Source organism: Saccostrea echinata, unplaced genomic scaffold, assembly GCF_033153115.1.
Source record: "Saccostrea echinata isolate AGI-Se365-2 ecotype Australia unplaced genomic scaffold, CSIRO_AGI_Sech_v1 ptg000025l, whole genome shotgun sequence".
NCBI lineage: Eukaryota > Metazoa > Mollusca > Bivalvia > Ostreida > Ostreidae > Saccostrea > Saccostrea echinata.
Genome location: NW_026889774.1, coordinates 5,236,042 through 5,250,000, shown reverse-complemented (window position 1 = coordinate 5,250,000; position 13,959 = coordinate 5,236,042). Strand labels below are relative to the sequence as shown.

At 34.2% G+C, this 13,959-nt stretch overlaps 2 protein-coding genes across 2 annotated transcripts in view; both read left to right on the top strand.

Annotated features, from left to right (window-relative positions):
* The window catches only part of LOC133192833 (uncharacterized), a 9,768-nt gene extending 5,439 nt beyond the window's left edge, over window positions 1-4,329 (top strand). Inside the window, exons 4-5 of the mRNA XM_061328840.1 lie at window positions 1-45; window positions 4,271-4,329. The exon at window positions 1-45 is cut by the window's left edge and continues 143 nt beyond it. Of these exons, the coding sequence (XP_061184824.1) occupies window positions 1-45; window positions 4,271-4,329 (104 nt within the window). The remainder of the gene's footprint in view (window positions 46-4,270) is intronic.
* An 8,119-nt stretch (window positions 4,330-12,448) lies between these two features.
* Window positions 12,449-13,462, top strand: LOC133192832 (cannabinoid receptor type 1B-like). The gene has a single exon (XM_061328839.1). The coding sequence runs from the start codon at window positions 12,449-12,451 to the stop codon at window positions 13,460-13,462; it is 1,014 nt and encodes a 337-aa protein (XP_061184823.1).
* Window positions 13,463-13,959: the final 497 nt, after the last annotated feature.

Genomic DNA, 13,959 nt, shown 5'->3' with positions numbered 1-13,959 from the left:
TTCTCTACAGTCCTAATGGGACGGTTACCAGATGGCAAAAATTTGGTAAGTCTTCATTATAAAATATACGTCCAAAAGGAAATTTTTATTCATTTATCCTAAGAAAATCACGAAAAGAATTAAAGAGTTTCAAATCATAGTTACAGTGTAAATGACAGTTAATGTGAAGGTTACACAAAAGACGTCACAGAATTCATTTTTTAATTTTATATTAAAAAAGAAAATACATATACGAAGGTTGTCACAAAAATCCGTAGTCATTGTTCGAACCCGGTGCCGCAAATTAATGAAACTCTGTACATACATGTGTAGTATAAAGCAACAAAACTAATAAATTCATGGACAAACATTGAGTATTTAAATAAAATACTTCATTGTCTGGTGTAAGAAGACGGTGCAGTACCCAAAAGTCTTCTGGATTGTTACATGTAAAATGAATTTTTAAAAAAATTGAATCTTTAAATACACTTGAAAAAGTTGTTAAAATAAAGATTCTGACACTGTCAGTCAAGAAAACCCACGTTTAAAAAAGACGTACCACGCATATATACATAAACTCTACATGGTACGAAAGCTCTCATCTGGGAAAAAATAACCGTTTTCAGGGGTCTGTCCCCTAAAGTGAAGATTTTCTTAAATGTTGATGCGTTTGTCAGTCGTCGACATGCGTTTAATCAACAGAAAACGGATACAATTTCTTCGACTTGGAGCTCGATTGAGGGGCAATATAAAAACCACCTATCCTTCTGTCTTCAATAATTCAGAAATGAAAAAAAAATTAGATATATATTACACGATCAGTATGTAGTGTTCCCGGCTGACAAAGCAGGTAACAACGTTTTTGTTTGCAAGGTTTATCATTTTAGTATTTTAGAGGAACTGAGATTTAATTCTGCAAGTTTTAATCCAATTTATTCCCAAAGTTCCCTTTCTAAGGAGGAAATTCTTCAAAATCGTTTGTCAGTTTTAAATATTTTTAATATTCCCAACAATCACAATGAATTTGAAATTTGAATTACCATAACAACATTGGAATTCTAAACTTCATAAAAATCCTTATAAACAAAGATACATTGCGGGTTCCAGTAAATGTTCTACCAAGCCTCTTCTTTACTCCTCACTGAAATATTAACAGCAGTGAAGAAACTTCAAGAGTACTATACAACAATATTTTCGAGAAAATGTGTAAATCAGATGTGGTTACTTAAAAACTCTAAGGAATTTTTAGAAAATTTGAAATCACAAATTTTTGACACAAGTACCCGGAGGTAGATATTAAAAAAATGCTCGAGTTTCTAATTGGCAATATCTATAATTTTTTTTGGAGATCAGGTATTCAACAATCTGTCGGAATCCCCATGGGTACAAGCTGTGCCCAGTTATTAGCAGTCCTATTTTTGTATTCATATAAAGCAGGAATTTATTCAAAAACTTATAAATGAGAAGAAGAGTACACTAGCTGTGGTCTTCAACTCGACGTATAGAAATATCGACGACGTATTAGCTATTAACAATAGTTACTTCCATTCATATGTCGATTCGATCTATCCCAGTGACCTTGAAATAAAAAAGAATTAAGAAAGATAGCACAGAGTCTGACACATCTGTTTCATATTTGATTATTTTACTAGAAAAAGACGCTAACTGTAACTTAACAACAAAACTTTATGATAAACATGACGACTTCAACTTTTTAATCGTCAACTGACCTTACTTATGTAGCAATATATCCTTATCACCTGCATATGGGTTTATATCTCCAAGTTTATTCGACTTCTAAAACAAGACAAGCTATTGACAAAAAAGTTGATGAGACAAGGATATCTACAATATCATTTAAAGTCACAATTTTGCAAGTTCTATGGTCGATATAATCATTATGTCGAATGTTGATTGACGTTTTTCATACTAATTGTTACCGTTCACGGTAGCTCAGTCGGTAGAACACTCGCTCCATGATCGGGAGGTCGTGAGTTCGAATCTCGGCCGCGACTGACCGAAGTCGATAAAAAAAAATGGGTAGCAACTGTTCCTTCGCCATGCGCTCGGCACTTTGAAGTAAAAGTTGCGGATCCTTCTGATAAGACCTTAAAAATCCAGGCCCCGTGTCACAGCAGGCGTTTGCACGATAAATATCCCTCACTGCTCAATGGCCCTGAGTGCCGAGTTAAGGTCAAAATTTGAAGCCCTTCACCGGTATATGGTGACGTCTCTATGTGAGTGAAAATTCTCGAATGGGACGTAAAACAACATTCAATCAATTAATCATACTAATTGTTCGGCCAATATTTAAACATGACAATGAGCACATAATATAACGGGTCGACAGGTTATGCTTACTCTTTCATGACACGTGATCCCACAGCTAATGTTTGTTTAGAGGTCCGTGTTTCCTCTGTTCCCGATTTGTAGTGTTTCAATGGACTTTTGAGCTTGAATACTGTTCGTTATCTCCATATTTCATTCATACATGTACATACTTTATTCATATATTTTAATGTTTAATCACACAATAATAATTAACTTAAAGACATTTCACATTTATATCCATACTCTTTATGATTAATTAAAGAATTTGATTTTCGTAACTAGAGAATTTTCGCCCCAAAATCTGAACCATTGACATTTATCTTTTTGACATCGGGGATTGCTCAGAGAACGATGACACTTCAAATCTTATTACTCGAAATGTTTTCAAGTAATCGTGTTAAATCGTGTTAAAACTTATTACTTTACCTGCCAACATCACACTCACTCTATCCATGCACGCAGAAAATTTTATAAAGATTCATTCATTTCTATTAAAGATATGAACTCAGTCTACGGAATTTGGGACAACCTTTGTAATTAGTAAATAGCAGACTTTTTTTGAACTTCTGTTGATTCCATGCACTTAAAGTATTATTTTGGATTTCAGAGTATGGACGAGCTGAAGTTCTTAATATCTACATAAAATATTGAGCATGTACCCAACGTTACTGTATACAAAATAAATTGATTTGGAACATGCATCAGTGTCACATTTTTATTTCTGCTTGTTTCTTGCTGGGAAGGGAAGGATTTTTGCTTTAATATATCTTTTTCAGGAATTACATCTAACAATTCTCATTTTGTAGCATATTTTGAAAAAATAAAGTTTACTTGGTAGAGCCAAACAAATTCATATATTACAATGCACATAATCACAGCATTTCTTTGATAACAAACGTTGAACCTTACAATATCAAATGAATTTTAATATCTGTTTTGATGATTCACACATAAAACTTCACTAACAACATGAAAAAGAATTGCCACATAGGATGGTACCGAATATGTCTCTTTTATGAAATAAAGTTAATTTCACTAGACCAAGGACGGAAACGATATTTTGAAAAGACAATATTTTAAGTATTATTTAGAGAACGAGACAGGTACTGTATCGTTGATACAAATTTGGGGGTGGACGAGTGCGTAGCACGAGTCTCCACCCCCAAATTTGTATCTACGATACAGAACCTGTCGAGTTCTCTAAATGATTTGTGACACGATCAATCAAAAAAAGCACCACCCACTTCATAGCTTTGCAGCATCCAAACTTCCGCCAGAGTTCGTTTGTTCTCTCTGTAGATGAGGCCTCGACGGGGAGTATACATCCGCAGTATATATATTTCCACTGACAACATAAGATTTAGTCAGATTAGTTTTGACAACGGGGTAGACAAAACAGACTTGAAGTCAGTCTTAATTGATAAGGTGGACGATTTAACCTTGTTGGAGATTGATCCTAATTTATTTCAGGGGTCTCAAAATCTCAGTATAACTAGATACACATACAGGCGATACAGACAGTTTTTCGAGCTACAGGCGATAAGGATTTAAGAGGAAATTTTAAAAAAAACCTGAAAAATGGACTTGAGTTTGCACGAGAAGAGTGGAAAATGGGGGGAGGGGGAGAATTTCACGTAATGTATGCTGCATCCGCGAACCCATTGGCTTTACTATTTTGAAGGGGACACAAAAAAGCAGGGAAAGCAAACAGGTTTTCAGGAATTTATCCAACATACGATGTTTTCCATAATTGCGAATTTTCCTTTTCGTTTGGATCGAAATAACGTGTAGATTCTGTGTGGAATAATTTTTTAAAAGTGATTGAGAAATTTTGACATTTTACATTCCTAAGGAAATATTTCTTCAAAATTTATAATAGGAAAAAAAATCAGCATTTACTATGTCTACGTGCTTTTGATAAATTGAATCAGATTTATTTTTAGACCTTGCTGTATTTTAGATACAGGACAGTTGGCTAATACAAGACAGTATACATGGCTAATACAGAACGGAAAGTAGCTTCGCCCACCGTATTCCCGTTCTGTATTGCTAATACAGAACAGCAAACTTCAAACAAAAACACCTCAATCGTGTCACAATAAGAGTGTAACGTGTTGAGGGGTCCGTACCTGGTTGATCCCAGGATCTCGATTTTGGATGAATAAAATAACAAATAATTTTCCTCTTAAAAATGATTATTTAAAATGATTGGCCTGCAAATTTATACAGATATGGTCCTTCCCTTACTTAGGGGAAAATCACACTTGAAGGTCAGCCTTATATTGATAAAAGAAAGTGGAGGTTCACAAATGCCATCGGACAGACACCAGTTATGCCTTATTCCGGCTTGTAGTGTCTGTCACGATGCCAACCTACAACTAGTGGTCAGCCTCCGACAACAGAAGATATACTGAGTCGTCCTTGTACAGATGTACAGTCATCCACTGCTATCAGAGACTTACACTGTCTATGAAGGTTACCAGGCAAGCCTCTGAGGGGTTGTCCTCCCTCTATGGTCGGCCTCTAAATGGTTAGTCACGCAATACTACTTATTTGTTGTGGCAAGCCTTCGTCTCAGGCAATCCACCTATTATTATAGTATTAGTATTGATAAAATAATCGTGGCAAGCCTCAGTATTAGGCAATCCACCCAACTAACCGTATCTCCGAACGAACACACTTCTTGTCTCTGCTGCCTGGATTCAAAAGAACCTCGCAGCTTAGCTGCGCTCGCTTAAATACGTTTGTTTAAGATCACGTGATTTGCTTCAGACACTAACAGATCCGCAAAGGCCGATTTGCATATCCGGTATATACAAAGCTATAAATTGTTAAAAGAGGATTGCAGGTAGGTTAAAGCTTCCCGTAGAATATCACAGTGCACCCTGTGCCTTCACATCTCTGAACTACCAAAATATGACGTCATAATGGAAAATGACGTCAAGTCAGTGCAAACTTGAGGTGTTATGACGGGGAGAGTGTCATGAACTTAACACTTCTTCTCAAACTGAATGTAAAATGCTATATAGCTATTGCAAAATTCACGGGTAGTTAAAGGTTTTTTAAGTCTTATATGTCCGAATATTTTAAAAATACACCGCTTACCTACCCCTGATTGAAATTCAGCATGTTCAAAATGCTTATGAAAAATATACTTTTGAAATGTTTTATACCCGTGGTTGGAGGTAGAATTTATTTTGTGTGTATAAAAGAGTCTGGCGCAGGTGATTAATGAGGATTAATCTGAGAATTTTTGTGGAAATCTGTAAGAAGAGGTTGTTCTCTAACTGAATCTTGCTTGGGAAAAATGTGTGATGGCTTTGTTTTAATACAGTTTACGATATTGTGTGGAAGATACCCTAAAATTTGTAGATAAGTTGAATTTCTCATGAAATATTTTGTATCTAAGTAATACTATGACTTTTCCCAAGCACATTTCGGATACACAAGGATACGATGAGTTTATTTATATAACAAAATGTTAATAATAATTGTGTTAATCACCTGCGCCGAAGTGATTTATATGAAACACTTCAAAAAATTATAAATGACCGTCACATGATCAACAAAGTCGTGTGATATCATAACAAATATGTTTATATATAGCCGAGGAAACCCTCTCTATAAATTGGAAGTACTTAAGTTCAATACTTATAAATTAAAACCAAAACCACCTCGCAATGACATATTATGTTTTGAGCGTGTTTTAAAGCTTTGGGAAGCCTTAACATAGCTTCGATGTCAACTTCTACGTTAATTCAAATAACAAGCCTGTTATTCATCAGACTACTTGATTTAACATATATCAATAACATAAGAATATATCATAAATTTAATTTGATTATCGGGTGTAATGCTATTTTTTTCCCGACAGCCATCACTGACATCGATTAATGTCATTAAAAGGAAAGGTTGTATTGCTCTATAGTATCTTAACCTCTGTGTTGAGGTAGTATTTTACCCTCTGAGTTGAGACTCGTATTTTAACCTCTGAATTGAGATTAGTATTTTACTTTCTAAATTGCGCTTAGTAATTTACCCTGTGAGTTGATCTTAGTAATTTACCCACTGAATTGAAATTGTTATTTCACTTTCTAAATTGAGGCTAGTATTTTAACCTTTGAGTTGAGGCTAATATTCCCATCCCCTGAATGGAGGCTAGTATTTACCCTCAGAGTTGAGGCTAGTATCTTATCCTCTGAGTTGAGACTAGCATTTTATCCCCTGAGTTGAGGCTAGTATTTTACCCTCTGAGTTGAGGCTAATATGTTAACCTCTGAACTGAGCTCAGTAGTAATTTACCCCTTGAGTTGAGGCTAGTATTTTACCCTCTGAGTTGAGGCTAGTATCTTAGCTACCTTCTCAGTTGAGGCCAGTATCCTAACCTCTGAATTAATCCAGTATCTTACCCTCGGAGGTGAAACTAGTATCTAAGCCTATTGGTTTTCACTTGAAAATAAGTATTTATAATTAATTGAAGATTTAACTTACCGGTAATTAAATCGTGTGGAATATATAATTAAAGTATGTTTGAATGTGTTGAAATAAATATCTATCGTGATATCAGTAATTTTTTTTTTTTTTTGGGGGGGGGGTAACTTTCGTCGTTTTTGTTGTATGAAGATATCTACGAATTCATGTCTTCCACAAAAGTTTGAATTTTGAACTTTCTTAGCAACATGTCGTAAACCACGAAATCACTTTCCCCAAAACCGTTTTTCCTTCAAACCACGAAAATTTATTACATAAATATACATTATTATAACAGTAACTTGATCCAAAGGGTCGTATCACGTCGAGTTGACAGGCGCGGATCATCAGATCAAACGAGACGCGAAGCGGCGAGTTTGATCTGATGATCCGCGCCTGTCAACGAGACGTGATACGGCTCTTCGGATCAAGTTACTGTTATAATGGTAAATTTATTATATACCCCCTTTCAACTAGCAAAATATAGTTTTAAAAAAACTTTTGAGGTCAATTATATAAGATTTTTCCATAAAACAAAGCATTTTGTCTAGGAACTTTTTGATGCGCATGAAAAATAACGTCATGTTTCTGTGTACTACGTCATCAATTTCAGAGAGGGGTGATATGGATTCAGAAAACCACAGTGTGGTGATCCGGAAAGTCGGATCACACCGTCACGTGGTTGTACGAAATCTACAGTAAAATTGAGTGATACACTCTTGGGTATATAATAATATACATTATTATAGCAGTAACTTGATCCGAAGAGTCGTATCACGTCGAGTTGACAGGCGCGGATCATCAGATCAAACGAGACGCGAAGCGTCGAGTTTGATCTGATGATCCGCGCCTGTCAATGAGACGTGATACGGCTCTTCGGATCAAGTTACTGTTATAATGATAAATTTATTATATACCCCCTTACAACTAGCAAAATATAGTTTTAAAAAAAACTTTTGAGATCAATTATATAAGATTTTTCCATTAAACAAAGCATTTTGTCTAGGAACATTTGATGCGCATGAAAAATAACGTCATGTTTCTGTGTACTACGTCATCAATTTCAGAGAGGGGTGATATGGATTCAGAAAACCACAGTGTGGTGATCCGGAAAGTCGGATCACACCGTCACGTGATTGTACGAAATCTACAGTAAAATTCAGTGATACACTCTTGGGTATATAATAAAAGTAGTTATTAAATTAATGAATTAAAAAAAATAATTGTTTCCTGGACGTCAAACAATGTTTTGAGTCGGCCGTTTTTAATCAGTTGGTCGGGAGAGGGCAAACAAACATTTTTTAAAGGTGGCCTTCTTTTCCGATATGAATGCGATGTCCCTGATTTAACCAGACAACCTTTTGATAAAATTTTTAAATCGATAATTAAAATTTATCATTACATCATTACATTTTTATTCATTAATTTTTTTTCAACAGTGCACATAAGTTGACCAACTTTAGAGTCTTATAATGTAGTCCTGTGTACTTGCGTATTTTGACGTTTTAGAAAAAATAATCTAGCAAGGTGAAGTATAAGAATACCAAAGATTATTGGTTATGGAACCTGTTTCTCCCATTTTATAAAGCATGGAATTGCACGTTTTAGGTAACAGGTCCTTGAATTTTGAAATATGACCTTGAATTAAGTCCACCACACACCTTTGTGTGATAAGCATTAACATAAATGTCGTAAATAAATTCAATCAAGGACTCCAAAGTTCCAAAGTACCAGTATGACATAGGCCTAAACATGATTCGGTGTCACATTATTAAGCATCGATATCGTCGCAAACCACGGCCAAAATGTACGATCCTCTCCCATTCTGGCCGTGGTTGAATGAGATGAGAATATTTCGCAGCTCATTAAAATATTAACCAATGTGAGTAAAGCATAGTCGGATAATGAACTTTGGCGCTACCTTTCAATACCCAATCACAGTAAACGAAACATTTCTTGTTTACTGTTGATGTCAGTTGCTGATTTCAATTCCGATGGAAACAAATATTGTCATTGGCTGCACATGGCTTCACAACATAGAGGCGTAAATATTCAAGATTACAACTTTTTGTGATCAAGCAGCCACGGGTAGGAGAGAGCTATGTGCGGTCTCCGGACCGTGGCTTGAGACGATGATTATTAAGTTGCCTTGACTTTTGAAACATGACCTTGATTCAAGGTCTTGGAATCACTGCTGTAAATATTTTAATGAGGAGTAAAGAAAGAGGCTTGGTAGAACATTTACCGGAACCCGCTTTGTAAATTTGTATCTTTGTAAGGATTTTTTTATGGATTTTGGAATCCAGTATGCGTATGGTAGTTCAAATTCGTTTTGATTGTTGTTAATATTAAAAATATTTAAAACTGACATATAGTTTTGAAGAATTTCCTCTTTAGAAAGGGTGCTATGGGTATAATTTGAATTACCACAAGCAGAATTAAATCCTAGTTCCTCTAAAATACAATTCAAATAATGAGCTTTACAAAGACAATGTTGTTACCTGCTTTGTCAGCGGGGACCGGTACATACTGATCGTGTAATCTATCTAATTCTTGTTTCACTTCTGCATTGTCGAAGACAGAAGGATAGATGCTTTTCATATTGCACCTCAATCACTTAATGCGCGATTTCAACATACACCTCTTTTTGTCGTGCATTTAATTAAGTTTCTCTAGTTATTGCCTGGACACGATTTTTAATACAGAAACTGCTAGACAGGCGGACGGACAGGCAAGCCAAAACCAACATGTCTACTCACGTTTGGTAAGACAGGCTTTTTTTCGAAACACAGTGACTGTCGTACACTGGAGGCTTTGCATGGCATCATATGCAGCTTTTCTAGGAGCTGAAGACATGTGACATAAATTTAAGTCGATTGACGAGAAGTAAGCGTCTTTTAACGTTTCCCTGCTACTACTGTAGGTAACACAGAATTATACCCATAACAATAAATTGATTTTTTAAAACAAGTCGTCCTGATATAAAGGTCTTGTTTCAGAGTGTTGTAGCTTATATTTCAATACACAGATATATAAACTGCCTTGATCAAAAGGAGAATTCAGACAAAGGAATTGCATTTGTCATTACAAATTGTTTTGGAGTTTAGCGCTATTGGGTAAAGTAAGTATTTTAAACAATTCTGAATTATATTGAAAACTTTTTTTCAACTTAATGTTCATTTTTTTTTCAGAATTGATGAAAAACATATGAAATATCATTTGAAAAATACATTGACTTTCTAAATCCTAGAATTAGAGTGCACAGTTTTCTTTCTGCTGATGTAAGAGGTATGGGAGCTCTTTAAGAGTTAAACAGAAATCCTATGCATAGTAAATGTGCCTAAATATATCTTACCTCTTGAAGGTAGAATTGAAAAAATAAACAAAAGTCAAGGATCAAAAAGGGGTTGCTTTTGATTTTACTCTAATTCATAAACTGTTTAAAAACGCCATTTCTATCTATGATTTAAATCATAGACATAACCTTTTGTTTCAAGAAAAAAAAAATGGCAAACTATACAGTACTTCAAAGGCATTTTTATACGTTTCAATTCGGTAGTTTTCCTACAATTCACTTTATTAGAGTATGCATGCTATTTATAATTGCCTCACGCAAACAAACACAATTTTACGGAAGCCCAATAGTGCAAACCACAACTAAATTAAAAAAAAATTGAATTACAAAATAAAAAACGAAATTACGAAATTAAACAACGGAATTATAAAATACAAAACAAAATTAATTACAACATTTAAAACCGAAACTAAATAAAAAACGAAATTATTGATTCAGAATTAAAAAAAACGGAATTACAAAATAAAAAAAAAAACCGAATTTATAAAATATAAAAACGAAATTACAAAATTAAAAACCGAAACTAAATTTGAAAAAAAAATGGATTATTGAATAAAAAACGAAATAACAAAATAAATCTGGACATGAAATATCAGAGATTATACTAGCAATTGACCAAATATTTTAGGATATACATGTCTGTTTGTCAAGATTCCGATGTTTACAACATGAAATTTATAACATTTAGAAATTCCCATGGCTATACATCATTAGTCAACTTATCGCAAACCACAACAATGCTGTAAAATGATACGTTACCGATCAGATTTTGCGGGTTTGTTCGATATCATCAAAAAAGAATTATAGAGAGAAAGTGCTAAAAAATTGAACAAGTCAAAGTGTTTATACATACAGCAGGTTGTAATGACTGTTTACTTCATTAAGACTTAAACAATATATTTCTAATTTCATAGTCATTTTATCAAAGTTTAAATAGAAGTGTTGCATTATATATAACTATTTATCGCGTATTTTAAATGATAAATTTTCAAATCTGTATTTCTATTCAGTTATAGTTATGATCAAACAATGCACACACTTGCATAAAACTGTTCTTTTTAATTAGGTATTTTCTTAGTGAATAGTATGGACCTTAAGATATACAATGTATATCGCTCTCGCGTGCTGAAACTTCACGAATGTGCATTATGTGGAATGGCTCATGGGTTCACGTCCTTACCATGCACTTTTAATGTCAGTATTTTATTTCGTTTTTTTTTTTTTTCGGGGGGGGGGGGCTTCGTAATTTCGCTTTTTATTTTGTAATTTCGTTTTTTTTTCTGTGTAATAATTTCGTTTTTTATTAGTTTCGGTTTTTTATTTTGTAATTACGTTTTTTATTTTATAACTTCGTTTTTTATTGTGTTATTTATTTTTTTTTTATTTAGTATATATTGGTTTGCACTATTGGGCTTCCGTACAATTCCATCTCATACGATCGGAATTTATTTTATCGATTCCCTTTTAAGGTTATATATCCTTTACCCCAAAGCCTAAACACTTACATTGAAGGGACTGTATTGGTCATTAAACTTTATCTTTTCGTGAAAAATACACTGTACATTAACTGAAAACCAATCAACCACAGAAAAGTATTACCCCCATGCTTTTCTCTAGGACGATATATTTTTGTTTGTGTTTCTTGTTGAAGATGCCACACATTAAAGAAAAATAATGCCGTACAAGGTAAATTATGGTTAGGTAGATCAGCTGGTAGATTGCTCGCGTCTCGATCGAAAGGTCGTGGGTTGGCGAAAAACCCAAGTCTATAAAAAGGTAGCAACTGTTACTACGGCTAGCGCTTGGCACTTTCAAGTGAAAGTTGCTGGTCCTTCAAGGGAGACACTAAAAATCGAGACCCCGTGTCACGACAGATGTTGGCTCACTAAAATACCTCACTGGCCCTGAGTCTCAAGTAAAGATCTAAATTGAAGTCCAGCTGGTGACGTTTCGTATAAGTGAAATAATCGTGCAAGGGTTGTAAAACTATATTATGCCCTTTTCATTCTTATAGTGAATTTATCCCTTGCTCTAAGCCATGACTTTGATTGAATAATCGATGTTTTTGTTTTAAAACATGTCCAAAGAAACCAAACTTCCTCTTACTCAAATTTGCTATAATGGTCAAGTTGACCAAATTCACCAAAAATTGGTGCCGTGTTGAATTTATAAGTTTTTTACTTAAATAAACCATGAAATTGAGAAAAATAAAGTAACTTTGGACATAAAATGATGGATTTTTACGTTCTTCTGGTGTCATTTTTTGCAGGATTTTAGTAGCATTTTTTGTTTAGTTTTAGTGTCTGAGATAATATGCCTAGTTGCCTGGAGTATATCATCAATGAAACAGCAAAGGAGGATATCCTAGCGACATTGATTGGAACAATACATAAAACAGACAAGGATCGGCTGATTTCAGGCCTTGTGGGATTTTTTATTGGAGGCACAGCATTCATCCTTAATGTCTTTGTCTTCATAACTCTCATCTTTAGCAAGGAATTGAGACAAAACACGCACCTCAATCTAGTCCTTTGTCTGTCTATTAAGGATATGGTTCTTGGAATAAGTGTGTTTGTTGGTGGACTTCGCCTTTTTACTCAAAAATTGGCTGACTCCTATTTTCCATGTGTTCTCACTAGTGTGCTTTTTATCAGTGGTATTACGCTTTCGTTTTGCCAAACATTCCTCATCAGTTTTCATCGATTTCTGAAAATATCTGGTACAGGTCTGGATAAAAAATTGCTGCAGAACAATAGGAAATATGTAGTCTATATCCTTTTCTGGATTGTTGTCCTTGGCTTCAACATATCTATGGTTCAGTTCCGCCATGTTGCAGATAAACTACTCTTCTGCAAATTTAAGTGCGTTTTTGGTGCTCGCTATCCAGTTATGATAATTTATTTCCAATCTACAGCTATAATACTATTGTCATTGACAATTTTATTTTATGTTTTAACAATTGGCCAGATGCGTCAACGATACAAAAGAACATTTGCTTGGCAAGCTAAACAGAATGCAACGTCATCAATTTTTACTGACAAGGTAGTAACCGTATCTAACTCTGGATGTAATCAGTTGATAAATCAAATGAATAAGAAACTGTTTGGATCGATGAAGTTAATCGGATTTATTATTGCTGCACTTCTTTTTTGTTCTGGCCCGATGGTTTTTGTATCCTTCTTTGATCATGGAACACAGAAACATTTGTTCATTGCTGCTATACTCTCTTGTTTGAATTCTGTTGTGAACCCCTTCATATATGCTTTCAATATGGAAAATCTTAGGAGAGAGTGGAAAATTATCTGGCATATGATTCAAAATTTATAAATTCAATCCTGTTCAACATTGAGTACAGTGAAATTTCTAAAGAACTTTTAGGTGTTTAATGGGATCTCGCACTTATACTTAGGTTATTGTTTGGTAAAAATTATTTACAATCTAAGATAAAGAAACAATACATACGAATAAGCAAATGTATCAATTATGTGTGCTTCAGCTTTGTTTCTAATATCATTCGAAGTGTACCGTAACATCTGTTGATGATCAACTCAACTAAACATGGTGACTTTTATATTTAAAATCATTGCATTGGTATCTTATAGGTGATTAAAATTTTATATAAGAATAATTAGGAAAAATATTTAAATATCTTCTTCTCAAGAACAGCAAAACTATGATTAGTCATATTTTTAAGGAAGCATTCTCAGGTACTGTAAATGTAATGACCAGGGCTAGGGTGGGACCACATCAGGCGACCAAAAATTTACAGAGGAATATATAGGGAAAAGCAAAGCCTTGATCAGTCATATTTATATGGAAACATC